This window comes from Nyctereutes procyonoides, unplaced genomic scaffold (genome assembly GCF_905146905.1).
Source record: "Nyctereutes procyonoides isolate TBG_1078 unplaced genomic scaffold, NYPRO_anot_genome, whole genome shotgun sequence".
Classification (NCBI taxonomy): Eukaryota; Metazoa; Chordata; class Mammalia; order Carnivora; family Canidae; genus Nyctereutes; species Nyctereutes procyonoides.
The window spans coordinates 31435293-31462866 of NW_026575134.1; the positions used below are offsets into that span (position 1 = coordinate 31435293).

The 27574-nt window shown below is 54.3% G+C and overlaps 1 protein-coding gene across 13 annotated transcripts in view; it reads right to left on the reverse strand.

Annotated features, from left to right (window-relative positions):
* PRR5L (proline rich 5 like) overlaps positions 1-27574 on the reverse strand; it is a 79579-nt gene that overhangs the window by 42735 nt on the left and 9270 nt on the right. For 4 of the 13 annotated variants that reach the window (XM_055300892.1, XM_055300895.1, XM_055300893.1 and 1 more), the window contains exons 2-5: positions 22949-23117; positions 16912-17199; positions 14631-14711; positions 1061-1109 (exon numbers count right to left, since the gene is read on the reverse strand). In XM_055300892.1, coding sequence (XP_055156867.1) covers positions 1061-1109; positions 14631-14711; positions 16912-17075 — 294 coding nt within the window. In that variant the 5' untranslated portion in view covers positions 17076-17199; positions 22949-23117. Of the gene's footprint in view, positions 1-1060; positions 1110-3114; positions 3203-14630; positions 14712-16911; positions 17200-20687; positions 20875-22948; positions 23118-24017; positions 25581-27574 lie in introns of those variants that run through there. The other 9 variants (XM_055300897.1, XM_055300899.1, XM_055300896.1 and 6 more) reach the window with 8 other exon arrangements.

Below are 27574 nucleotides of genomic sequence, written 5' to 3' on the forward strand. Positions count from 1 at the left end.
CCCACCTCCCTCCCCACACACTATGTGCTCAGTGCTTTACACGTGTGACTTCACAGAAGCCATACAATGACCTTGAAGGTAGGTCATATTTTTGTTCCCCTTTTACAGATGGGGACAACGAGGCCCGGGGCCACTCAGCTAGTAAGCAAAAAGAGGGGAACTCTGACGTCACTGAAGTGTCACCCACTCCCCTACTTGGTCAAATAACATATCCCCATGGCCTGCGTGCCATCCCCCCACCATGTGCCTGTGGTTACAGTCTGGGAAACCACCTGTGTCCGTGGATGAGCGACCATCTTCCCAGGGAGCCCGGAACTTGAATTCAGCAGCTCTATAACAACAGTGTTTGGGCAGGAGGGACCTCAGATCCCCTGATCCCATCATCTTTAACAAAACAGGCCAGGAGGCTTAGCAACAAGAAATACTGTGGCTGATGGGTATGCGCAGTTACAGTGAAGTAGATGCCATCCACGGGGGAGGGAGGGAACGTGTGGGGTCCTGTGAGAGAGGCTTTGCCCTTCTCTCCTTGCATCTTCCGTGAGTGCCCCATGCAATTTCCCAGAGGCTACATGATGTGCAATATCACAAAAGCCTGAATGGGGAAGGGATCTGAGGATCCGGCGATCTTCTCTGGGGCCAGACAGTGCAGAGATGTGCAAAGAGAAAACAATGCCGCTCTTCTATTTTCTTTTTTTTTATTCCAAAAAAGTTATTTTTCACACTAAAAAATGCATGTTTAGGCTAATGTGTCCTAGGTTTACTATGTAAATGAACTAAATATTTTAAATTTCTCAGGTTTAAGTTATTTCCCATATGGTGAAGACAGAGATGACCCAAATGAGTGGTCATTTTTAAGAGTATAAAGGAAGCCTGAGAACTGCTGCCCAAGACCGTAATCCCTATAAAAGGAGGGACCACAATGGCCCTGCACATATCAGGGACTCAGTATCCATGCTTCTGGATGTCGAAGGAACGCCCAGGTGTACAGTATTGGCCGTCCCTTTAGGTACACGTATCCACGTACACTGTGATGACAGGTGCTCAGACCCACGCAGCTTACCTGGAAATAGTCTGTAATGAATGATCCAAGTTCACTCTTCAGCAGCCTCCTGGGGAGAGAGAAACACCGTCAAGCAGCCCTTGATGGTACAGGTCCCGGCGTCCAGGTCACAGACACAGGATGATGATGGCGCACTCACCAATGGCTGAGGCACCAAGGCCAGGTCTAAGAAGGGCGTGTGCTAGGCTCTAGCAATACCTCTGCACAAAAGCTATTAGGGAATTCGGCCAGTGGAAATCCTACAGGGGGATCCAGGCAGGCACAGGAGATTTTTTGTTGTTGTTGTTTTTGAGAGAGAGAGAGAGAAAGAAAATGCAAGCAAGCAGGGGAAGGGACAGAGGGAGAGGGAGAGAGAATCTTAAGCAGGTTCCACGCCCAGCACTGAGCCTGATGTGGGGTTTGATCTCACAACTCTGAGATCATGACCCAGCCATAGGAGATTCTAATAGAGTTGTAGAGGCAAGCCAGGCTTCATGAGAAGAAGGAGAAGGAGAAGGAGAAGGCGAAGGCGAAGGAAAAGGAAGTAGAAGGAAGAAGAAGAAGCAGAAGCAGAAGAAGAAGAAGAGCAAAGAAGAGAAAGAACATAATTTTGTAATCCTCCATATTTGTAGACTTTATGATTTTAAACACCTGTTTTTTCACACATTCTTCGACCGAAGATTGTAAAGGATGTGCGAGGGGAGGGCAATTACTGTCCCTCGTGTGCAGATAAAGAAACAAACGGAGGCTCAGAAATGGAGCAAGCCAGTGGCAGAGTTAAGACTCAAACCCAGGCCGTCTGCACTTTCAACATCTCTCCCCACGCTCCCACCCTGTCTCTCCTCCAAATCCATTGGGATATTCAACCTGGTGCCATGGCTTGGGTGGTCCCAAGGACTTGGGACCTGGTGCCATGGCTTGGGTGGTCCCAAGGACTTGGGACCTGGTGCCATGGCTTGGGTGGTCTTACCACCCAGCCCCAAGGAAGTCCTTCAAAGGGTACTGCACCCGGGAAAACAGATTTTATTTATCCAGCAACAAACATTTATCATCGAGCTGTCCTTTTTGTGCCAGACATTGCGCTGGCACCACACACACAGAAGCAAAGAAACAGATGAGGCCTTGGCAGTGTGGATCGATAGCATGCTAATAAAGACACTCGCAAGACACTTTCAGAGCCTTCAGAGCTACAAAGACTTTTAAAGATAGAGGTATTAGCACCAGACCCCCTTCTCCCTGTGACAAGTCATGGGGCTGCCCTACTGCTCTTTCTTTAATCCAAACGAGGGTGAGGAAGCTAGAAACAAGAATAACTGGCTCCCCAAATCCGGTGAGTTCCCTAAGGGAGGGGGGTACATTCTTCACAACTTCAAATGATTTCATTGACCCATCCCACCCATCATGGTCATTAAGGAACAAACGCTCAGGCTTCTGACAACCCCCCTCCCCACGCACACACCCCAAGAACGTGTTCCCACATGTCGTTCTGGGAGAAACGGGAAGTTACGCTGAGGTATGTGCAGATCATAGGTGCAATAGGAGTGCAAAGGAAGAAGAAAGACCATCCATGATCTAAATCCTTGTGTCAGAAAGACCCCCGGAAAGCTGCAAACACATGTCGACCTCGGAAAAGACCTTCCTTTTCCCACGACAGAAAACGTGCCTGTGGTGGACAGTGCATTTTGAGGTCCGACAGACGGCATGGCAGGCTCCTGGAAGGCCATCCCATGAACACAACCCAGCAGCTCGGCCAGGTGTGGGCGGGTCTGGCGAGGGGCCAGGGAGCCTGCCTCAGTCAGCAGGCCGTGGGCAGGAGCCTTGGAGGCCAGAAGCATCTCTTAGAAAACAGAAACCTAGTGGGCAGCCCCAGATGGAGGCTTTCGAACAGGAAGAGTCAGGGAGGCCGCTTCTGACTGCTGGAGGGAGAAACACCTGCCAGCATGGTCTTCACGGCCACTGGGAAGCCCCGAAACCCTAGGTGAAGAAGCCAAGCTTCCCCCAAGGAAGCAAAGACAAGTCCTGATAATAATGAGCTACTACGAACAGAGCTACCCAAGCACTTCTTGGGCACTCACCATGCTGAGGGACTGACGCCAAGCGATGGGCTCTTTCCAGAGGTGACCTGAGGCATCCACGCTGGGCAACACTGTGCTCATGAAGATGCTTCATAAAACGGAGAAAGAGGCCAGTGGCAAGGTAGTCCTTCAAGGTCAGCTGCTATGGAAAACTGTCTGCAGCCCAGCGGAGGAGGGCTCTATGTGCCCTTCTAAGTGCGCCTCTACGTGCGCATCATTGACTGAGACTGGACAGGGTCAGACGGGTGGTGACTGCCTGGGGACTCCTCACAGCGGCACTCCGGGAGTGTCACGAGGCTTCCCAACGGGGGGATCCAAGAAACATGTGCCCCCCACCCATCCGGGGAGGCCGGGGGGCTGCGGCCTACAGGGAGAAGGTACAGCACCACTGGGTACCAGCAAGCCACGGCCACAGCCACGGCCAGGATTCTGCGGGGCGTCACAGGAAGACCAAGCTTGGGGGAGGAGCAGAGGCTAAAGAGCTGACTTGACACAGGCACCAAGACCAGGGCGCAGCAGAAAAGGATGGAAGCTGGAAGCAGCTGTACCAGGAGCAATGGTGATGCGGGGCGGGGGGTGGGGGTTGTGAGCAGAGGACTCGGGGAGATGCTTGCACCACACGGAGGGGGATCCTCAGTCCTTCACGGAGCAGGAGCCAGACGCGGGAATCTGCACAATGATCTACTTTCTGTACTTGACGCATAAAGGACGATTTATGACCGGGTATGAGAAGAGAACCAGACGTTTGTCCTTTCCTTCCATCCTGAGGTCAAGGCCCTGTCCGCGAGGTATGGTTATGTAGACTCAGCCGAACGGAACAGACCCCATCGGGTCACTTAGGTCAACATCCTGTTGCTCTGGGGTGGAGCGGGGGGGGGGGGCATTCAGTAAGCTGCTCTGTCCCCGACAAAACCTGTCCTCCTTCTGAGCATGCGATGTGTTACACAAGGTCACCACACACACGTATACACACAGAGTTTTTGCTGCAGCAGAATATGGGAATCAACACAAATGTGCACCAGTAAAGTGCTCACCAAAAATTAATGGTCCATTCATACAATGGAATTCTATGCAATGGTTTAAAAAAAGGGGGGGGGGACTCTAATGATACGTAAAGATCTAGGTTATATTAAGTGAAAAAAAAAAAAGCAAGACGCCGAACAGTGTGTATCATATGCTACCCTGTGAAAAGACAAGAGAAAAATAAGAATATGTATTTTCATTTTTTTTAATTAAAAGAAATTTTTTTTTATATTTTTATTTACAGAGTACCAATTCACTCAGGTGTCACATCTGCTCTTTTAACTTACTGTTCTGCAACGGCTGCGTGATTTGGTTTCCCACAGGCCCTGTGAACTGAAATAGTTGAAACACACGGCGCATGTGTGCATCCTAAAAAGTATATACAAACACGCCGGGTTTTGGCTCCTCCTCTCCATCCCCCCCAAGTAAGGAGCTGGAGAAAGCTGAAATCCTTGCTGGAAGTTAAGTAGGGCAATGAAACATTTTAGCAGACTTTAGTCCTTCAAGTTAGGAGGAGACACAGAGCCCCGCTGTGTGGGTCTCCTATAAATTATGGAGTGTCCCCGGCTGCTTTTCCATATATATATTCCTGACATATACTCAATTCTTCATGGTACATACCTTATGGGGTCAAAATTTCTGAACACAGCAGACACATATTTTAAAATATTAAAAATATAAAATAAAATAAATAAAAATAAAATATAAAAAAAATCTTTAAAAATTTTTTAAATTTATTTAACAAGAACCACCACCAGGGTTTAGATGGTTTGCACCCAGGAAGGAATTCCAGGGTCACGTTCCCAGCGAGGTAGCAATGTCAGAAAGCAGGTGGCCCTAGGTCACGACGAATCCCATCAAGGCCCCAGAACTGGCCTACCCCAATGCACCTCAGCCTGGCAGCCTGAGAACTCAACTCAGAGAGGAAAGTGGGGAGGAGGTCAGAGCTGGCCCAGCCATCGGGGCGCAGACTGCCGCTGAGTCATACCGCAAAATCTCCAACCTGTTTCTATACTTGGTGTTTACTCGCCTTGCACTTGGTTTACAAGGAAAGGGTACTTCTGAAAACCATGATCTTAGCTGAACTGAGAGAAAGAGGGATTTTCCACGTCTCTGTCTTGAAACACCATCTCCAGGGGGAACTCGGCAGTAGCTTCCCTCCAGAGCAACACAGAGAGGATAGAGATCCACGAGCCCGTTCGCTGAGTCACAGGCATTTCCTGAACACCTGCTATGTGTCAGACACGGTGCTGGCTGCTAGGAGGAGGGATGAGCAGAGCCTGGGCAGTGATTTCTTCCCACCCCGGGGGCCAGGGTCTCGTGAGGCACAGGGGCACCGTCTCCTCCAAAAAAGAACAGAGAATAAAGCATCATGGCGTTAGAGGTGTGTAGGCCCAAACTCACACACCTCGGGACAGCTCACCCTGTAACCTTCCTCACGGACTTTGTAAGTTTGGTTTGCAAAGCACGAGAAAGAGGAGCGAAGCAGGAGGAATGACCTCAGAATTCACCAGCCTGTGGTGTGTGGTTCCCTAGATGCAAAAGAGATGAAAACTCTCATCGCCAATCCCTGGGACACCTGTCCTGGCCAAGCCCGGGCGCTAAGAATTGGGCAGCTCCCCTTCCACTTTTTCCACCTCCCCCTAGGGTGTTTTCCTCTGAAAGCAGGAATGCAATTACTTATTGGAACAAATAAATAAAAATAAGGAATACATTGCTCCTAGGGTGGAGCTGGATGATTCCTGCCCCCCCGCCCCCGCCATGGCTGGAAGTTTATTAAGCGCTTACTAGGCGCCAGGCACCGTCGTCTGCGACATACCCAACATGTGTTTCCTCCTTTAAGCCCTCAGATGGTAGTAATGTCTCTGCCTGTTGTACACCGGGAAGCCGACCCCCAGAGGTCACCACGGAGGGGAGGGCGAGTGGTGAGCACAGGACGGGGCGGGGGTCCTGTGGCGGGGGTGAGGGGTGGCACCTCACAGAGCTTAAGGGCCTGGGGGCGGGCGGGGGGCTGAAGCCCATTGTCTGTAATGATTCAGGTGAGTTCCTTACACCTGTTCCCCAGCCGGAGCTCCGCAGTAGCGAGGATACTGCCCTGCGGACTTACTACACGGGCTAAGGGAGTTCATCCTCGACCGGTTGGCTCCCAGAGCAGCCCTGGCCCCCACAAGGTTGGGCAGGTGCGTGCTGCCCAGGGCTGCAGACCCCCAGCCCACACTCCCAAGCCCTTGAGTCCACGGCTTCCCAGCATCTTCTTAAAAGGGCAGCCGGCCCAGCCTCTTCCCAAACCCTGGTGAGACTCAGGAAGGGGGCCAGACCTCAACGGTGGAAGGGTAAAGAGGAAGGATGGGGGGGGTCAGACTTGGGGGGACAGGTGGCTTGGCTGAGGTTCCAGCTTCTCCTGCTTCACATACTGGGCCTCCTCACCAGGTGTCATCTGCAGATAGAACCCTGCTGCTGACCATGACCACCAGCACCAGCACCACCAGCACCAGCATCACCACCAGCACCACCAGCACTAGCACCAGCACCAGCAGCACCAGCACCAGCACCAGCACCAGCAGCAGCCAGGGATCTGGATGAAGGAAGTGGGGGCCCAGGCATCATGGCAAGGGAACGCGCATGTGGATCCAACAACCCAAAAGGGAAACGGGGCACAAGGTTCAGCCAGAAAGGCCACCATGGGGGAAAAAATGGGGAACCACTCACTGGTCTGTGTTATGTCACCCCTACTCCCCCGCCCCCCTCCCCAGGCTGACTGGGCGAGACACCACCCCAGATGACAAGATTTCCTGTTATTACACAGACCCGCCATCTCGCCCCTCACTGTCTTGTCAACTCAACTTCCCACTTCTGCAGCCTTGAAAGTAAACAAGGCCCTGCCAGAGCTGGATCCCACCCAATGGGGAGGCATGGGGACCGCCGGGGGTGGGGTGGGGGGCAGAGGGCACAGGGGCGGCCTAGAAGAGGGACAGAGACCACCTCGGGAACAAGCTATGGTCTCCCTGGCACAGGGGGAAAGACCCAAAGCAGCAAAATCCCAGGGGATTTGAAGCAGTTTGGGGACGGGTGTCACGGGGCTTGTGTTTTGCCAACAGTCAGAGGAGTCATTAAATATTGCCTGGTTGTCATCGGGCAACCAGGGGCTGCCGCGGGCACTCAGGCCCTCCAACCTGGCGCCTCAGCTGGACCCAACCCGCCCTCCTCACGATCCAGGCCCCGTTCCTGATACTGTAAGCTGGTCAGTCCCCCTCCACCCTGATCACTAAATCCTTCAAAGGTCACCTCCCTCGTTCCTGCAACAGGACATAGCTTAAGGAGGTGGCCTCTTGAAGCACGTGCATGGACATGCCCCGTCCCTCTTGGGGTCCGTTTAGTTGGGCCACATCGAGTGGTGTCCATGACCCAGGGAGAATGCTAGGATCCCCACACCTCTTGCTTTCCTGCACCCCAGTGGGTGACGGTGGGGATGGTAAAAAAAAAGATGGAGGAAACCCAAAAAGAGCTTCCACTGACCTTTTTTTTTTAAGATCCAATTTAAAAAATTTTTTTTTAAGATTTTATTTATTTATTCATGAGAGACAGAGAGAGAGAGGCAGAGACACAGGCAGAAGGAGAAACAGGCTCCCTGCAGGAGCCCGACGTGGGACTTGATCTGGGGTCTCCAGGATCAGGCCCTGGGCTAAAGGCAGACACTCAACCACTGAGCTACCCGGGCTGCCCTAAGATTTTATTTTTATGTAATCTCTGCACCCAACATGGGGCTTGAACTTACAATCCCCAAGATCAAGGGCCACGTGCTCCACTGGGAGCCAGCCGGGAGCGCCGACCTCCTCGTCCCATCGCATGCACGCCGCCAGGCAGCTGGCCCGCAGCCCCGCTAGTCCTCCGCTGCCTCCGTGGGTGGAGGAATCCACCCATCTCGCAGATGAGGAGGCTCATGCTCAAGCCTTGGCCAGGGCCAGACATGTAGGTTGTCACTCAAGATGAGGCGGACCTCACAGGGGCAGGTAGGTGAGGCGGGTGAGGGCAGTGGGCCGGCCTGGACAGCAGAGGCCGTAGCACGCTCCCCTGAAACCAGCAGCCGGGCCTTGGCGCCCCCTGTTCTGGGCCTGACTGCACATCCTGTGTTGCCCAACGTGAACTTTCCAGAGAGGCCTGGAGTTTTACGGGAGATATCCACATTTCTAAACACTGTGCAGGCCAGCCACCACCACACGGGCCAGCCCCAGAAGTTTCCGAGTTGCCACTTCCCTCTCCCTACTCTTCCCGCCCCCAGAGCCACGCGTGCGTGTTCACCTGGGGTGGACACCAGGACCCGCGGGGACTCAGGCAGAGCCCTGGGCCCAAGAGAGACCTCGCCCTGAGCCCTCCCACAGCAGGGGCCTCAGGAGCCCAGGCCCTGCTCACCAGCCAGCATCGGGAAGCTGATCGAAGCCCCGGGCCGTCGGGCCTGGACTTGGACAATGTGGGCTCTGTGTGACCCTGGCCGCCTACCTGCTACGTGTTTAAGAACACGGGAGGCTCGGGTTCAAATCCCAGCCTGGCTACTAAGCCGCTCTACTACTCGGGGGGAGTCATCCCGGCTCCCCGCCATCAACAGATGCCCTCCCGGGGATGGGAAGACCGGAGGTGCATTTTCCCTTTTGGGATGGGGGGGTGGGGGGGGCTCAGGCAGCCACATGACTCAGAAGGAGGGCGTTTCAACTCGGAGCCGTCAAAGATCAAGCACGGTTTCTTGGAACCTCCTCTTTCCTTGAAAATCTCTGGGGTTTCCTCCCCGCCGCCTCCCTCCCGACAAGAACAGAAGCAGCGTGGTTGGAGAGAGAAGGAAAATGTGAGTTTCCTGCCCCGGGCCAGCTGCAGATAACTCATCTCTGGTTTCCGGAAACCTCGCCTCTGAGCATTCATTTCTGCAGAGAGAGAGAAAAAAAAAAAGTCCTCCTGGGGAGGATCAGGGGCGGGAGGGCCTGGAGACAGGAGTGGCAGGGAGCTTATGGCCTCAGTTGCCCTTCCCCCCCCAACCCTTTCCTGCTCACCCTTCAGGTTTCAGCTGAGGTATCACCTGCCCCTAGACAATTATGAGCCCATCCTGGGCACCCCCCTGGCGCCCTGCACTCTGCTAGCATTCCCCCTCCGACCTGGTGCCATCACACCCCACAGGGCCCCCTGCAACCCCCGCTCTTTCTCTCTGCAGGCAGCTCCCCAAGAGCTAGAACCACCTACCTCAACGGCTTCTCCCAAACCCAGCCCAGGATCTGGCCCAGCATCCGCAAGCATCCACCGACTGCATGAACACAGGGACCAGTGGCTGCTCCCTCCACACCCGCCACCCCACAAACTAACCAAGAAGTGCAAGAAAGCACGTGCATGGGCTCTTAGAAGCGCCAATCAATGTAAATCATGAGTCTCACAGACTCCTCTAACCCTTCGTACCCACACGAAATCACCAGCCTGGTTGGGTGAAAGGAATGTTCGAGAAGAACGTGCTCTGGTGTCAGGCCTGAACTCTGGTTCCCGGGAGAGCTCACGCAACTCAAACCTCAGACCCATGCACATACCCCCCGCTGCCGAACTGCAGCCACGTCGGCGTGTTCAAAGCCACGGCGGTGCCCCACAGGGAATGCAAACCCAGAGGGCACCCCGGACCAGCCAGCACAGGTGGGATTTTCGGGCGGGCCGCGTCGTGGACTGTGACGAGTGCGGGTCCCACTAGAAGGCTCTCACTCTCCTCAAGGGTCATATTCTTGCCATTGGGGATATGACAATACGCGAGCCCTGCTGTCGGAGGCAGTTCTGACTTGCGGTCCTCACGCCGACTGACCGTGTGCCTGGACTTATTCGGGGGGGAAATGTGCTGCTTCGTGGAGGTGTGACATTCCTGATGAATTTGTTCTTAAAAAAAAGGCCTCCACATCCTCCCCTTGATCTACTAATAACGTGTTTTTGAACTCGCCCAAAGGTCCTCCTCACCGCTACCCTGCGGCCTACCTGCTAAAATTTACGCCGGAGCTCATTTTCGATGGCCAAAGTCACCAAATGGCTTGTGATGACAGCATTCTGACACCTAGTCACACGAAACCTTCATCTTCCCGGTCAACCTTTTTTGCATCAATAATATTTAAATGAGTTCACGCTTCCCGGGCACGCCGTCGGCAAGAAGGCCAAGGCTGGCCGCGGCGACCCGCGCAAACCGCCCTACGCTCCGATTCTGGACGTGGGCAATCCATCAAAGTTTATTACCGTTTGGCTTGAGTGGAACGGAGAACCGAGTCATTTCCTCTCGTTCTTTTCTCTGCGGAAAGGAGAAACAGCTGGCTCCTCACCCAAACTTCCAAGTCCAGAACCTTCTCGGAGGAGCCCCGTCCTGGACCATCTCTCATTCGGGGTGAGCTCACCGCATCCCAACCGCTGGAGGAATCTTTACACGAGACCGTCCGTGGGGTGAGTCACCACACTGCCCAGTGCTCGCCGGTCGTGTTATCGCTTCATTGTCGCTCACATTTCACAAGCGTTAAGAATGACGATGCTCAACATCTACTACGCACCGGATCCGCACTCACGGCGTGTTTAGCATTATCTCAGTGCTCCAGACCACCGTGAGGTGGAGGCTGTGATCACCCCCGTTTTAGAAAAGCAGAGACCGAGAAAAACAAAGTGCCTTGCCGAAGGTCACGCAGCCAATCTTGAGTCCCAGCCTCTCTGAATCTGGACACTACTTTCTATTAAAAAATAATATTTATTTATTTGTTTGAGAGAGAGAGTGAGCACGAGCAGGGAGGTGCAGAGGGAGAAGCAGACTCTCCCACTAAGCAGGGAGCCCAACCCAGGGCCTTGATCCCAGGACGCTGGGGTCATGACCTGAGCCGAAGGCAGATGCTTAACCCACTGAGCCACCCGGGTGCCCTGGATGCAACTCTCTTAACAAGTCAAAAAAAAAATTTCTACTGGACCTGGCACAGATCCTCCTGGCACAAAGACCTGTCAGGACTGATCGCCAAGTGGGCTCAGCAATCACCAGTCCTGTCTCCTTCCACGTTCTCTACCCTACGTTCCTATGTCCTGTGCCCCTGCCCCCCCTCCCCTGCACCCCTCTCCCTGCACTGGGCATGCCTCAACCCTGTCAAGTTTACAGGCCTGCTTCCAAAAGAGAGAAGAAAAGGAAAATCAAAACCCAAGCGTCCATGTGAAGGTTAGCCAGAGAGTGGCAGGCCCGTCTAGGCATTCCGGTTGCGGAAATAAGGGACAATTGTGCTGCTTGCCACGCAGGCGCCGGCGGACATGGGTGCAGGGGTGGGCCGGCTCCCGTAGTCCATTTGGGACCGGGTCATGCATCTCCGCCCAGCCGGTGTCCTGCCTTCTCAAACAGGCTCTGAGTGTCCGTGACGTGAAAACCCGTCTCCACTTCTCGCCACTCGCCCAGAAAAGGCCCAGACCATGGGGACCTGGACCTCTGCTTTGACTTCTCCTGGGCTCCAGTCACACGTGGGCGGTCCGTGTCAAACCCCGACCACAAAGGTTTCCCACCAGCCTGAACGTGCCTCGAAACTATAGGAAGGACCGGCCAGCAAACTGCTCCCCCCAGCCCAGACCGAACACTGGAAGGGGGAATCGGGGAGGGGGTGTCATGCTTCTCAGACGGGCGTTAGGAAGCACAGCACGTCATGAAACAGGGGTTCCGGAGGCGTCATGAGAAGAAGACAAAGACCAAGACCATCAGACCAACCTTTCTTCTGGCCTAAGACCTCTAACCCTACGATACAGTACGGGGAGCGCAGGTGTCGCTGGGGACGGACCCGTGTCCCTGCCACTCTCCTATGTTCCAGGCCACCCCCTGCTCCTAGCACACTGGCGTTGGAGATGGGGCCTTCGGGAGGTCATCAGGCCTCGATGGGGTCATGAGGGCGGGGCCCTCGGGATGGGCTTAGCCACCTTGTCAGAAGAAATGGGAGAGCCTGTAAACAGAAGGGGGGCCCTGTGAGGGCTCAACGAGCGGGCCGCCAGGAACCGGGCTCTCCCAGGAGCCGAATCTGCTGGCCCCTTGACCTCAGACTTCCCAGCAACCAGAACCATGAGAAAGAAACATCTACGGTGTAGGTCACCCAGTCTGCGGGGCTGGTTACAGCAGCCTGGGCAAGTGAATACTGGTGTCTGAGTCAGCCGGGGGTTCGAGTCCCGACCCTACCCTTTTCTATAGCTGGGTGACCGCGGTTCAAGTCCCGCCTCTACCCTTTTCTATAGCTCGGTGCCCTTGGACGAGAGTCATTTTATTTTTCTGATTCTCCATTTTATGGGTAAACTACGAGGACACCGGCTGCCTCGCAGGGCTGTGAGGCGGGTCCAGTGGGCCGATGTGTGCGAGGGGTACCCAGGGCGTTCCCAGGAGCCTCCATCCAGGCGGCCTTGGCGCTACGACAGCCCCCCTTGGCGATGCCCTGGCGCTCACTGTGGCTCCTCTTGTCAACGGGCAGCCTGTCGGCCGCGTTCAGCCCCACAGATGCGTTTGGTTTGACCTGTGCTAATGTTTGGGGGGGGGGGCGGAATTCGAATTATTTATCAACATTTAAAAGCCAGGAAATCTCACATAAAAGCCTTCATTTCCGATCGAGAAACAAGTGGACATGCCACGGGCCCTGCGTCCTTGTCCCGCCAGGGCAATCCCCGTTCAGCCGGGGGTGCACGCCCGTCTCTGTGCCCCCAGGCCGGCCTCACCCACTCAGAAGACCCGCTGGGCCCCCGAAGGTCCTGAGTTCGCGACCCCTGGGCTACGTGGCTGGAGGAATCGGCAGGGGCCCCCAGCTGCCCGCCAACAAAGATGTTAAGTACAATTTCAGGATCAGCCTCCCAAAGTGAGGAACAATGAGCACATCCCTGAGTCACCGGGTTATTTATTTATACGTCCACAGTGGGTCGAAGAACCCTCCCCGAGAGGCCAGGATCTTAAGTCAAGCTCTTGCAACTCAGGGGTTGGCTGACCCAGCTTTGCCCCTGTCACTCGACTGCGCGGGGCCTCAGTTTCCGTCTCCGTAAAAGGAGGCCCTGGGCTAGACGAGCTCTGTTGTCCCCTCCCACGTTTGTATAACCATTACGTGACATCTGAGCTCCTGGGTAGGAATCCAAACACACCTCAGTTTCCTCCTGAGCCCTGAAGGTCTTAACGAGAGCAGAGCTCTTAAGACGCCTCACTGATCCTTCACACGGGGCGCCAAGAACTATAAACAGGCCCCAAATAATGGCCTTGTTCATGGTCCCGCCCACTCGGGGGTTGGGTCTCTAGCCTGGACGCTCCAACTTCCCAGGGGAGCACAGGAGAGCATCGAAAGGCCTGATGCACAACCTCCCGTCCCCAGGAGATCCTGGTGCTCTGGGCGGCCCTGCCGGCCTCTCTGCCCTCATTTCACCAAGATACAAGCCAGATCATACTACCCGCCCACACCCCGATAGTCAACGCACGTGGGCCTCTCCTTGGTTTCTTGCTCATTTGTACCACAGGACCTTTGCACCTGCAGTCTCACCTGGTTCATTCCCACTGATCGTCCAGAAGAGAGCACGAGCAGGATATCCCACCACCCCCCGCCCCGGCCTCGGCCAAATCGAGTCACATGGACGTGTCATCATCACGGCGGGTGTGTCGTAGCAGCTGTCACGGCGGCACTTTTATGTGTCTGAGTATGATTAGTTGACAAATGACGATCTCCCTGACTGACTAAATCCCAGGGCGCCAGGGCCTACCTCTGTCTTGGCTCAGCGCTGCCCCTCCGGTGCCTGGGCAACAACGAGGCTCTCACAGATTTGCTGAAGGAGTGAATACATTCTTGAAAAGCTGATACTGCTGGGAAGATTCTGGGAGCCAACAAACCCCTCGAAGGCCACGTCTTATAGGGTTGTAGCGCCAACGCTTAACAGTGATGGCGGCAGCAGCATGGACGGTAACGAGAGCCACCAGTACCTCGCGTGCGCACGCCCTGTCCTAACAGGTCATTTGTACGACAACTCAATTTACACCTTCACAAGAATCCCTCTGGGAGGAGGCACGTTTCACCATCCCTGTTTCACATAAAGAGAAACTGAGGCACAGAGACATTGGTAAGTCACTTAAGTTGGTATACGCGCCAAGGTCATGGTCACTAGGGCCATCTTACCTCCCACGGCCCCCGATGGTTACATGGGGCACGATGCACATGTACAGAACGTGGGACACCTGCAGTACATCATCCCTCTGCCCCCCCCGGGGCCCCCCTGCTACAGGCACTCTACGCAAGAATACATGCATGATGACCCCTCCGTGGGTCAGAAGTCTACACAGATAAGGGTGTCAGAACTCAGTAGCCATAGGAGCCAGGTCAAGTCGGCAGAAGCACCAAGAGCCAAGCAGACAAAGACCTTAAGCTAAGACTCCCAGGGGTGGGAGGGCAAGGGGGTAGGGGGGTGGCCCCACTGCCCAGCTCAGGCCCACGGGGGGAGGACGGCCCCTGGCCACGCCGTCCACGTACCTGATGTTTTCGTTCAGTGCATAGAGCTCGTTGCTTTGCAGGCCACCCCCTTTGAAGACGTTGATCACGGCGGTCTGGACGCTACGGAGGAAACAGAAATGAGCCCGGTCAGGGGATGTGCCTGCCTGGGGCAACGTCCATGAGAGCTCAGGGCTGCAGGCGGGGGCAAGAGCCCGGGAGCCCCCGTGTCCACCCCCGGAATCCAGCATCTCCTTGGACAGAAGGGAAGACCGAGGCAAGAGCACCCAGAGCAGCCCTGCTCCCCCAGCATTGCCAGAGGCCAGCCGGTCTTCCTCACGGCCCGGTGGCCGCCCCGCTGGAAGTGGCACTAACCAGGGGCTGGGGGTGGGACCCGCCCGGGTGGGACCCGCCCACAGGACGCTGGGCCCGTGCCTGGGGTTCCCCCATTCAGGGGGTCCCTGTCTGCTATTACCTTGGAAGAGTTTCACTGAGGCTAGCCTCCCTTTTCATTTTTCCAAATTTTATTTAAATTCAATTAACTAACATATAGTGTACGACTGGTTTCGGGGGGGAGGTGACTCATCAGTGTTCTAGAACACCCAGGGCTCATCCCCCCACGTGCCCTCCTAGATGCCCATCACCCAGTTACCCCTTCCGCCCTCCTGTCCAGCAACCCTGCTGGTCTCCTGTGATTAAGAGTCTCTTAGGGTTTGTCTCCCTCTCTGATTTCCTCTTGTTTTATTTTTTCCTCTCTTCCCCTATGCTCCTCTGTTTTGTTTCTTAAATTCCGCATATGAGTGGAATCATGTAATTGTCTTTCTCTTATTTCGCTCAGCATCATATTCCCTGGTTCCGTCCACATCGTTGCAAATGGCAAGACTTCATCTCTCTGATGGCTGAGTCATATTCCATTATAAATATACAGACCACATCCTCTTTATCCCTTCATCTGTCGACGGACATCTGGGTTCTTTCCACAGTTTGGCTTTTGAGGACTTTGCTGCTACACACATTGGGGTGCAGGTGCCCCTCGGATCACTACATCAGTATCTTTGGGGTAAATCCCCAGCAGTGCAATTGCTGGGTCATAGGGTAGCTCTATTTTCAACTCCTTGAGGACGCTCCACACTGTTTCCCGAGTGGCTGCACCAGCTCGCATTCCCACCCGTGGTGCAGGAGGGCTCCCCTTTCTCCGCATCCTCGCCAACATCCGTCATTTCCTGCCTCGTTAATTTTACCCATTCTCATGGTGTGAGGTGGTATCTCTGTGCGGTTTCAATCTGGGTTTCCCTGATGCCGAGTGACGGGGGGCACTTTTTCACGCATCTGTTGCCCACCTTATGCCTTCTTTGGGAGGCCCGCCCCTCTCGCCCCTTCTATTCCCCGTCCTGTGAGGTGTACAGGCTGGGCTGCAGGGGGTTGGTCCATAGAGGGGCCACAGTTAAGTCTGGACTCTACACGCTCTGGGACCCCAGCCCAATATTTCAGCAAGGAGCAGATTACAATCCTGTCTTTGTCAAGGAACCCAGGTGGAAAGGAAAGGAAAGGAAAGGAAAGGAAAGGAAAGGAAAGGAAAGGAAAGGAAAGGAAAGGAAAGGAAAGGAAAGGAAGAAGAAAGAGAAAGAAAGAAGAAAGAAAGAAAGAAAGAAAGAAAGAAAGAAAGAAGAGAAAGAACACAGATCCATTCACAGCAAAGCATGTCCAAGCCCCCTCTTCATCCCCATTTTAAGGGGATGCATTCATGAGAAAATCCAAAATGACCCAAAGTACAAAGAATCCAGAAATGCTTTAGAATAATGATGTATTTACTCCACCAAAAGAGTAACTGCTAGATGTGGAAAACAGCAGCCCACAGGGATGCAAGACACAGTGTGATGCAGCCCCTGCTCAACGTTCAGGGTACAAAACACTGGGCAGGCCCCGTATAAAAGCACGGGGTCCCCTTTCCCTCCCGCCTGCGGCTCACAGGTACTGAGAGTCCCTGGTTCGTATCACCCGCTTGGCTTTTCACAGATACGTCTTATCTTCCCAAAGAGGTCACGGGGGACTTAGGGTTACTTATATGCGCCCCCCAACCCCGGGTACGCGAGTAGTCTATGGAGCAGGACAGTAACCGTAAACTCCGGGCCCACTGACCCATAGCCCTGCGGCCCCCAGTGCCCACCTCCTGTCTACCCCAGGGAGGCCCGCGGACGCGCTCTGCAGGGAACACGTGCGCCCGGTCACCCGCCCGCCGCGCAGCCACGACCTGCTGCCACACAGCTCTCGGGAGGGGCAGACGCTAGGCCAGGCCCGGCCCTGCTCAGCCCCGCGCCCTCACCTGTTCCAGGCCGAGTTGGAGCTCAGCTGCAGAGCCTGCCGCGCTGCCTGGAACCGGGGCAGATCGCTGAGGACCGGGGAGCTCATGAAGCGCGGCCTGGGCCTGCGGAAGGAGCCCATCTCGTGGAACTCAGTGGGCGGACCGGGGGCGAAGCCGCGGGTCATAGGTCCGAGTGAGGGGGCGGCTTCTCCTCTGGACCAGAAGGTTCCAAGTGCCCACGGGAAGGGCTGCTCCCAGGGCTGCGTCCCGGCCCTCCGGCTTTCTTAAAACCACAAATGCAGCCAATACCTGAAAAAGAGAGAGAGAGCAGCTTTTGTTGAAAACCTTAGGGTTGAGCAGATCATTTCTTACAGGAGGTTGGCTGGGGTTTTCCGGACACACGATCTTAAAGACAACTCCCGGGCGCCTGGGTGGCTCAGGCGGGTAAGCACCTGCCTTCGGCTTAGGTCATGATCCCAGGGTCCTGGGGTCGGGCCCCAGAGCAGGCTCCCCACTCAGTGGGGGGAGTTTGCTTCTCCTTCTGCCTCTGCCCCCATCATGCACACGTGAGTGCACTCTCTCTCTCAAATAACATCTTAAAAAAGAAAAGCAACACCGGGACCCTGCCATAACCCATACCCTACAAGCTCCCATTTGCACGTTTTTATGGGTCTCCTTTCAATGGGGACACTGTGCTTACCCCGAAGTGGGAAGGCAGCGAAGGGCATCCTATAGAGAAGTGATCTCTAAGATCGTGTCCTATAAGCACCAGTTCCTATAAACACCAGTCAAAATCTGGGCCCTGCCTCGTTTCTGTAGACCCTGCAACACTGGGCATTAAGAACCAGCTTTTTTTTTTTTTTTAGTGCCCCAAAAAGAACACAAGAGCAACTTCTCCCGGCACTACAGGCCTTCCGCGCTATGCCCTCAGTGTGCCAGCCCACGTGTCTTACTCGGTGTTTCCCAAAGCATCAATGCCTGTTCACTCAGGCACGTCTCCCCAGCCCTCAGCTGCCGTCCGTTCACCACCAGAACACATTTACCGAACGTTCACGATTTATCAACCGCTGGGAGCTGTGGAGCGTCCACAGATTTCTAAGACACAATCCCTGCCCTCGAGAGGCGCAAGGTCTACCGAGAAAGACAACGGTCTGTGGGTTCATACGCACAATAAATCCTCTTTTTCCTGATTTTATTTTCGTGTTTTATAAATGCTAATGCCCGTATAGTTGACACACGGCCTTATAGGAGCTTCAGGTGTACAATAAAGGGATGCAGCCCTTCCAGGGCTCACCCGGTGCTCATCGTGACGGGGGCACTCCTTAACCCCCAGCACCTGTCTCCCCATCCCTCCTCCCACGTCTCCCCTGGTCTCCGTCAGGGTGTTCTCTATACTTAAGAGTCCATTTCTTGGTTTGCCCCCCTCTCTCTTTTATTTTTCCTTTGCTCACTTGTTTTGTTTCTTACATTCCACACGTGAGTGAAATCACGTGGCATTTGTCTCTCTCTGGCTGATTTCACTCAGCCTAATGCTCTCTAGCTCCATCCGCGTCATTGCAGAAGGCAAGATTTCACTCTTTTTGATGGCTGAGTAATATTCCCTTGTCTCAATATATCACGTCTTCTTTATCCATCCATCGGTCGATGGACACTTGGGCCGCTTCCGTAGTTCGGCTAGTGCAAATAACGTTGCAATAAACGTGCATGTATCCTTTTGAATTAGTGGGGTGTTTTTTGTATTTTTTTTGGGGGGGGGTAAACATCCAGTAGTGAAATTGCTGGATCATAGGGTAGGTCTATGTTCGAGCAATAAATACTGATTGCCCACACACCATGCACGGGTCACTCGCTTAGGTATTGGGGACACAGTGGTGGCTCTGGACAACGTGGTCGCTGCCCTGTGGAGCCTGCACTGTAGGCACGGTTCCATGCCGCACTTCTTCCCTCACCCCAGCTTCTGACTGTATTTGCGGCTTCCCTTGCCCAGGATTTCCTTCTTTTTCCTCCCTGCTTATCTAAATCTAACTTACCCTGCAGAGCTGGGTTCAAGGATACTGTCCCCTGAGCAGCTGCCAGGACTTCATGGTTAACTTTGTGGTTAACGGCCACGGCTTTGGGTGAACCCACATTGGAGTCTTAGCCAGGCCCGTCCCCAGCTGTGTGACCTGGGGCACACGAGTCCACAGCTACCAGCAAGCGCCGACCGTGGTGGACCGTGGAGGTTGTGTGACGTGCCCAGCAGAACGACAGGCCCACAGCTCGCCTTCCCCAGCACCTCTGCTCCTGTCATTTCAGTCTCCGATTTTTTTTAAAAAATTTTTTCATCAGACACACGGAGAGAGGCAGAGACATAAGCAGACCCCAGGACCCCGAGATCACAACCTGAGCTGAAGGCAGATGCTCCACCCCTCAGCCACCCAGGCGCCCCTAGTCTCACATTCTCAAGGGAACCTAGAGTCCACATGGTTGAGTTAAAGTGAGTTTGGGAGCTGGGCCAAGCGAAGGTCAAAAGGAAACAGCACCAAGGCACAGTCACGTTGTTCTGTCAAGGGTTTAGGGTTTAGCCCACACCAGTTCTCACGGCCACCTGTCCCCCCAGCTAGTGCTGCCCATCCCCAGCCACCAACGCCGAAGGTAAGAGGGGGACTCCAGCCACACGTGTCAACCTTCAGGTTGGGAGGGGAGCACGTTCTGCAGCCCCAGCTGTCGCGTCTGCAGAAGGAGGGGGCACAGGGCCACCCCCAATTAAACACGCGGCTCCTGTCGGCAGAGGACGAGGGCCTGGAGACAGACGGGGCTTGGGCCGTGCGGACCGCAGGCACACGGATGATGACCTGGGCCGCGAAGGAAGGCCGGGGACTGTCTCTTATATTCTTAAAGGACAGCTGACTTGTGTGCCTGTAGAGCCCCCTGCCCCCCACACCCGCCTTCAGGATGAACCAGCAGGGACTAAAACCTATTGACGCGTCCGGCAGACGCATAGAGGCCTGCTCTGCCTCAGAGTCGCCACGACTGCACGAGGGCCCCTGGAACGGGGCGGGGGGCGGGGTGGTCTTTGCAAATCATCGGAGGAGGCGAAGAAGAAAGCCAGCCAGGCGGCCCTGCGGAGCCCTCCCACGGGCTGGCTGTGGGACTTCACCTGCCTCGTAAGGGTCACACGGCGGGAAGAGGATCCGTTTCGCTGCCCTTCCCCACGGGGGCCTGCTAAGTGCCACACGTGTGTGTGATCACGGGATGTCAACTCCTTTTCCGAGGACCCAAGACTTAGGTGATGGGAGCCACCTCCCACTCTGGGCAGCGGAGAGGTGAGTTGGCTGGGCCGTTCAGGTGCTCGGCCCCGGCGTCCTACCCACACATGGGACAGCGACAGGACAGACGGGGCCCCGTCCACAGATGAGCCCGGAGGAGCAGAGCAACTCGTCCGGCGTCTCTGAGGGAGGACAGCCGGCACCGGCTAGGACTCAGCGTCCCTGACCCTCCTTCTGGAAAGTGCCACGGGCCCACCCTGGCCATCCTGTAAACCCCTTAAATGGGGGCACCAGCGCTTACTCGTCTGTACTCCCCAAGCTCCAGCTCACGGCCCAAGGTGCAGATGAAGCCCGGTGGCAAATTGCTGGCTGGTGCCCAGGCTGACCTAATCCCGCAGCCTCTCCCCACCTCGTCCCGCTGCCAGCCTCAGCCAGGACCCAGCAGCTACCAAGCCAGCCGGGAACACCTAGTCGTGAGACTTCCTCGCCAGGTTTAAGCCTCACGCCCCTGAGAGAGATGAACGGACATAAGGAACCCTGCGGCCGCACCTGATGGGGGCAAGAGGAGCAGCGTGCAGAAGGGACGAAAGGAGGAAGCGTGGATCCCGTTCCTTACTGGCTGTGTGACCCTGTGTCAGCTGCTTGACCTCTCTGAGCCTTGACATCCTTCTGCAGGAGGTGAGCATGCCCACGGGGACAGCCTCAGCGTTGCAACGAGGATAAAATGAGCACATACCTGAAAGCGTTTAGAAAGGACAGGTCGTGGCGCAGAGCAAATGCTACTTAAGTGCTTGTTAAATAAATAAAATAACTTGGTATGTCTAAATCTCCAAGCAGTGGCAGCAGTGGGACTATAGCAACCCTTGCACCGGCTCTGGCAACATCTGGAAAACACTCGGCTGGCGAAGATGCTAGGCCTCCACGCCGCCACTGTGCTCTCAGAGTACCTTCCCCCTCGGGCCTCGGGCCACGGGCCACATAGTTATTTACTGAACCTTCACCTCCATGTGGACGTTCCTCAGGTTCAGAGCCTTTCCAGACATCACCACACTTGTAAATCTTACCCTAAACCTGTAAGGCAGGTCGGGTAGGGATCTCGTCAGATGAGGAAACTGAGGCTATGTGATTTGGCCACGGCTGGGAGGTGTTTGGGGCAGGGAACCGGATCCAGCTGAAAGTCTTCCAACCTCAAGCCTGGCCTGCCAGGAAATTCTTCATTTTTAATCCCCGATCTTTAAACATTTTCATTATGCAACATATGTAAAGGCGGTTTTACACGCACATAAACACATCTTAAACTATGATAAACTTCCACCTGCTTAAGAAAGAGGACATTGCCTTGGAAGCCCCCGCCCCGTGTTCCCATTTTTATGATAATAGCACACCTACTTATTTATGATAAAAAAAAAAGGTCAACATGCACATAAATCTGTAACAAAGTGAAAAAGGGCCTCACTCTGGCCAGTTAGTGCCAAGAAGCTCTCTGCCCAGAACTTTCTGAGAGGATGGAAATGTTCTAGATCTGTGCTATCCAATGTGGTAGCCACTAGCCATGTGGCTAGCGAGCACTTACAGCGTTGCTAAGGCGGCTGAGGAAGTGAATTGAATTTTATTTTATTTTATTTTATTTTATTTTATTTTATTTTATTTTATTTTATTTTTAAGACTTTATTTATTCATGAGAGACTCAGAGAGAGAGGCAGAGACACAGGCAGAGGGAGAAGCAGGCTCCATGCAGGGAGCCGGACGTGAGACTCGATCCCAGGACCCCGGGGTCACGCCCTGGGCCGAAGGCGGCGCTAAACCGCTGCGCCACACAGTTGCCCCCAGTGAATTTTATTTTAGTGAGATTTTTAACAACACACACGTGTCTGCACAATATTTGAATGAAAATGGTAATCTGTTCTTTCCTCTTAACACATTGCGGCTATCTTCCCGTATCACCCTAGAGTGATCTACTTCATTATTTTTACCGGCCCCTTTATTCCATTTAGGGGATACCGTACTTGATGTAACCCATCCCCAGTGGATGGGTATTCGGGTAGTTTCCAGTTGTTCATTGCTGCAAAGGATGTGCACACGGGCCAGTCTCAGGGACCCTGTGCCTCTAACACCCACTGCCACTACAGCAGAAATAGTGCCCCAGCAGGGGAGTCGGGGGGTCTCATGCCGGAAGCTACAAAGGATGAGTGGCCCACAGGTGGCTCTGGAATCAGGCAAAGCCTTGGCATCAGGGCTCGTTCTGCTAGTCACCGACTGTGACAGGCAGAAAAACTGGTGGCCCAAAGATACGTTCCCCTTCTAGTCCCCAGAGCCTGTCGATATCCTGTTAGATGGCCAATGCTGTGACTCTGCTAAGGATCTTGAGAGAGGAGCTCATCCTGGATTTTCCAGGTGGGCCATAAATACCGTCACATGCATCCTTATGACACGAATGCAGAAGACGCAGCATCCACCAGCAGCCGCTGGAAGGAGGAGAAGAGGGTCCTCCCGCAGCGCCTCTAGAGGAGGTATACGGCCCTGTGACACCCCGCTTCTGGGCTCTGCACCTCCGCAACTACGGCTGCGTGCAGCCACCAAGCTTGGGGCGCTTTCTCATTGCAGCCACCCAGAATGAACACTCAACCGTGTGGCCGGGGGCCTCTCTGAACCCCAGTCTGGACATCTGTGCAAAGGGGGGGGGTGGGAAGAGTGACTCTGGAGAGTTGGGGTGATGAGAGCCTGGCAGGGCTCCAGGACCTGGGCTAGACCCAGGTGCAGCGAAGGGCCCGGGCAAAGGGGCCAGAGGTGGCCCGAGCGCCATCACTCACCCGTGACGTGGCAGGTGACTTAGGATCCGCGTGAGGGGACTCGACGGAGGCTTAAAGTCATCCCCGTATACCCAGGAGGTGCTTGATAAACGATCCCTGTGGCTCCTCTTTATCGTCCCCACCGCCGCAGCTGCATTAGCCCACTGGGCTGCGCACCGGAGCCCACATGCTGTAGGATGTAAGGAACAGAAACGACTTGCCTCAGTCCTGGAAGCTCGACGCTCAAGATCAGGGTGTTGGCAGGGCTGGCCCTTGGCTCCTGGTTGGCTCGCAGACGGCCCCCTTCCCTCTGCGTGCGCACCTCCGCCCGGGTGCCCGCCGACTGCATTAGGCCCACCTGACAGGCCCCTCCTGCCTCAGCACCTCTTCAAAGGCCCTGCCTCCAAATACAGTCACATTGGAAGGTGCTGGGAGCTAGGTTCTGAACAGACAGCGGTTGGGGGTGGGGGGACACAGTTCAGCCACAACCACTGCCACCGCCACCATCACAAAATGTTCTTTGCCTAAAGGCTCTCAGTTCGAGAAACCAGTGCTCTGTGCCTATTCTCCTGGGAAGGGCCTGTGCGGGTAACACGAAGTGAAATGTACTTCTAGAATGATCTAAATGGGGGCGCCTGGGGGGCTCATGGGCTGAGTGTCTGCCTTGTGCTCAGGTCATGACCTCGGGGTCCTGGGATCGAGCCCCGCATCGGGAGCCTGCTTCTCCCTGTCTCTGCCCCTCCCCGTGCTTGTGTGCTCACTCGCTCTCAAATAAAATCTAAAAAACTAAAATAAAATGATCCAAACGGTTAACTTTCGGGGCGCCTCGGTGGCTCCATCGGTTAAGTGCTGGTTGAGCATCTGCCTTCGGCTCAGGTCCTAATCCCGGGGTCCTAGGCTCGGGTCCCACATCGGGCTCCCTGCTCAGCGGGGAGTCTGCTTCTCCCTCTCCCTCTGCCCGTCCCCCTCCTCCCCGCTCGTGTGCTCGCTCTCTCTCTTGCTCTCCTTCTCTCTCTCCTGATCAGTCTCTCAAATACATAAATAAAATATTTTTTAGGAAAAAATAAATGGTCAAGTTTGGGGTGCTTACGTTCAGTTATGTGGAAATCTAGGGTCCTGGCTACAGGAAGGGCCGTGGTGGCCAGGGGGTCATCGGTGTCATCGCTGGCCTTGCTCCCCCAGGCTCACTGTACAGGGGTTTCTTTGAAAACCTCCACATATAGGATCTAAGAGATGTTTCTTGGAGAAAAAAAAAAAAATGCAGCGCTGGCTTTCTCCCCCCAGTGGCCAGGGCCAGGGCCAGGGCCCGGGGAGCGGGGCACACAGGCCTGCGGGCAGAAGAGGGTAGTGCACTTGGTAGGAAATGCAAATAAATTCCACTAAGGCCCTGAAAAGGGAAGTAGGACCGTGACACAACTTAAAGAAGTGAGTGGCTTATAATGACTCTGAGGCTTCCAGGAAAAAGCCATCCTGAGGGTAAGTAACAAACACGTCAAAGAAAACTCAGCTCACAATCGGATGTGAACACAAGGAGAAGCCAGCTCCCAGGAAACCGCGTAGACGCCCCAATTCACATGCCCCCACTCCCCCCCGCCCGAGCCCTGCCCGCAGCCCCGGCCCTGGGACCTGGCCGCAGAGGTGAAGGGCCAGCGTCCTTCAGCACCGTCTGGATGCGGATACTGTCATGGAACCTGACCGACCTGCTCTCTGGCCGCCCAGAATCCTCCTTATGGGAACACCCGGCAGGGGAGCGACGGGGCCACGGGTGAGCACCAGCCGTGAGGCACACACGTCACCTATTCCTCCAGTATTTCCACAATGAATGGTGGGGGTGTTGGCCAAAGCCTTTCATAGATTAGGACAGAAAGCATCAGAGTGCCTCACATCCTGGGGACACGTGCATGTGACAAGTGCGCTCACGGGCACGGAGTCTAAATGAACGGCCTACTGCCTACCGTGTGTGACACTCAAAATATTCTGAGAGTCTCTGTGTGAGTTGCCAGCCCCACCCTACAGAGAAGGAAATGGATGTGCCCAATGTTTGCCTTGTCTAAGGTCATACAGCTTATGCCAAGAACCCCACCGCCCAGGGGCCTGGGTGCCACCTCCCTTTGCTGCTTCGATGCCTTCGAAGGCTCCCCGCAGCTCTCAAGAATAAATCCCCAAACTCCATCGTCATCCCGTCACCTCCTGCCACTCTCCACCCCGGCTCGTTGGCCTTCCCTCATGTCCTCCAACACCACCTGTTCTTTCCTGCCCCAGGACCTTCACACATACTATGCCCTCGGTGTGAAATACTTCCCATCCACTTCTCTAGGCTCAAACCCACAGACGCTTTTGAAAAAAATTATTTAGGGGCACCTGGGTGGCTCAGTGGCTGAGCATCTGCATTCGGCTCAGGTCATGATCCCGGGGTCCTGGGATCGAGTCCCACATCGGGTTCCCCTCCCCGCAGGGAGTCTGCTTCTCCCTCTGGCTATGTTTCTGCCTCTTTCTGTGTCTCTCATGAATAAGTGTTTTTAAAAATCTTTTAAGAATTTATTTAAATTCAATTAACATATAGTGTATTATTAGTTTCGGAGGTAGAGGTCAGTGACTCATCAGTCTTCTATAACACGCAGTGTTCATCCCATCACATGCCCTCCTTAATGCCCATCACCCAGTTACACCGTCCCCCCTCCCCCCCAGCACCCCTCAATGTGTTTCATATGATCAAGACTTTCTTATGATTTGTATCCCTCTCTGATTTCACCCTGACCCATAAGACCCTTTATCACCTGTCTTTCACTTGCTCAGAGAACTCTTTCCCCTCACACCTGATTAGGTCACATGACCCCACAGACCACCCTCCTCACCCCTACCCCATCTGTTGTCTTGTCACCCAATAAAGGACTACAGAATCAGTTCTTACTATTTTTGTGAGGTCCATGAAGGCAGAGACTATATCTATGCTGTTCCCAGGTGCATAGCACAGTGCAGGAATTTTCCACACACTCGAGGAATGAGCAAGTGACCCGGCCACATGAGAGGCACTACTACTTCCAGGAGATACAGGAACCACGGGTAATGTGTCAGCTGAGAACACCGCACCCAAAATTAAAGGCTTTACCTACTGGTATTGAAATCTGACAAACCTGGGATTGAATCCGGCCTCTACGGTGGATTAGTTGGGTGACCTGAGTAAACGACTCACAGTGTCCTCATCTTCAAATGGCTGGGGTATGCATCTCCACCAGATAACCTAGATCATAGCTCGGGCCCATCCAAGCACCCCCCACCGCCCCAATTATAGCGAGTGTTCATACTTTCATAACACACTGTGTTCTTTACAGAACCCTTGCAGGTTCCAAGAGATGACCCAGGACTAGGGTTTGGGGCAACAGGCGCTCTCGCACGTTGCTGGAAGGAGGGCACTTTGGGGCCAGCGGCAAGGCATGGACATCTGAGATTTGCCACAGGGACAAAGGCTGCGCTCTCTGACCTAGCAATTCGACTTCCAGAAGTTTTAGGCACGTCAAGTGACTTACAAAACCAGGAGTTTGACTACCGCCTTCTTTACGACAGCAACAGATTGGAAATAACCTAGATGCCCGGCAACAGAGGACTGGCTATGTAAAACTTGGGTGTCCCACAGGCTGGAGTCCTACGCGGCTCTAAGAAAGAACGGGAAAACTCTTTGCGTCCTGACTGGCGCGCCCTCCCATCCAAGTGTGCTAAACACAGAAGTCACGCGTACATTCTGCTACCATCTAAGTGAAATAGATGAAAAAGACCATTTACCTATTCCGCCGCACTGCATAAAGTATCTCCGGAAGGACAAACCAGAAATTGAGAACACCTGTTGCCCTCAAGGAAAAGAGCTGAGTGACAGGGACATGGAAGGCAAGACTTCTCTCTGTAAACCTGTTTGCACCTCTGGATTTTGAAACATCGAAAACATACGACTTACTCAGATAAGTACGTAAGAACAACAGCGACGCCTCCCCAACCCCCACAAAAGGACAAAACATAAAGGTTACTGATTTGTTCCAAATCAGCGCCTTAGAAGAAGTAAGGATTTGAACTTGGGTTCTGATCCCAAATAAGTGACCTATCAACTAGAGGTCATTCATTCACTCATTCATTCATTCATTCGACACAGATTTATTTCTTCAGCACTTCTGCAACAGGAGCTGCCTCGTACAGGGACACACAGGTCAGAAAAACAAAAACAAAAACAGACAAAAGGAAGATTGACTTCTTTCCTTTTTTCCACGATGCGTCACATACTTGCCATACTTTGTGGAATGTCACAGAGGGCGGGCTGGACCCGCCCTGGCTAAAGGAGGCGGTCGCCACTCAATCCAATCTGGTTTTTGCCACCTCGGGACACAAGTTCAGCTTCGCCAGATCTGAATCTTCCAAGAGATGTCATAAATCCAGATTTTTTTAAAAATGCGAAATCTCGTGATTTATAAGTGTCGGCAATGAGGTCACCAAGCTGACTAGCACCCTAGACACCTAACATATAGGTTTGGGACCTTCACTGTATTGCATCACTGCCAGGACCACCAGCCTTCTCACACCTTTCTCTGGGGCCTAAATCAGGTGTCACTTGGGCAGTGAGGGCTTGGGCAAGTCACTTCCCTTCCTGAGGTCTGCAGGCTG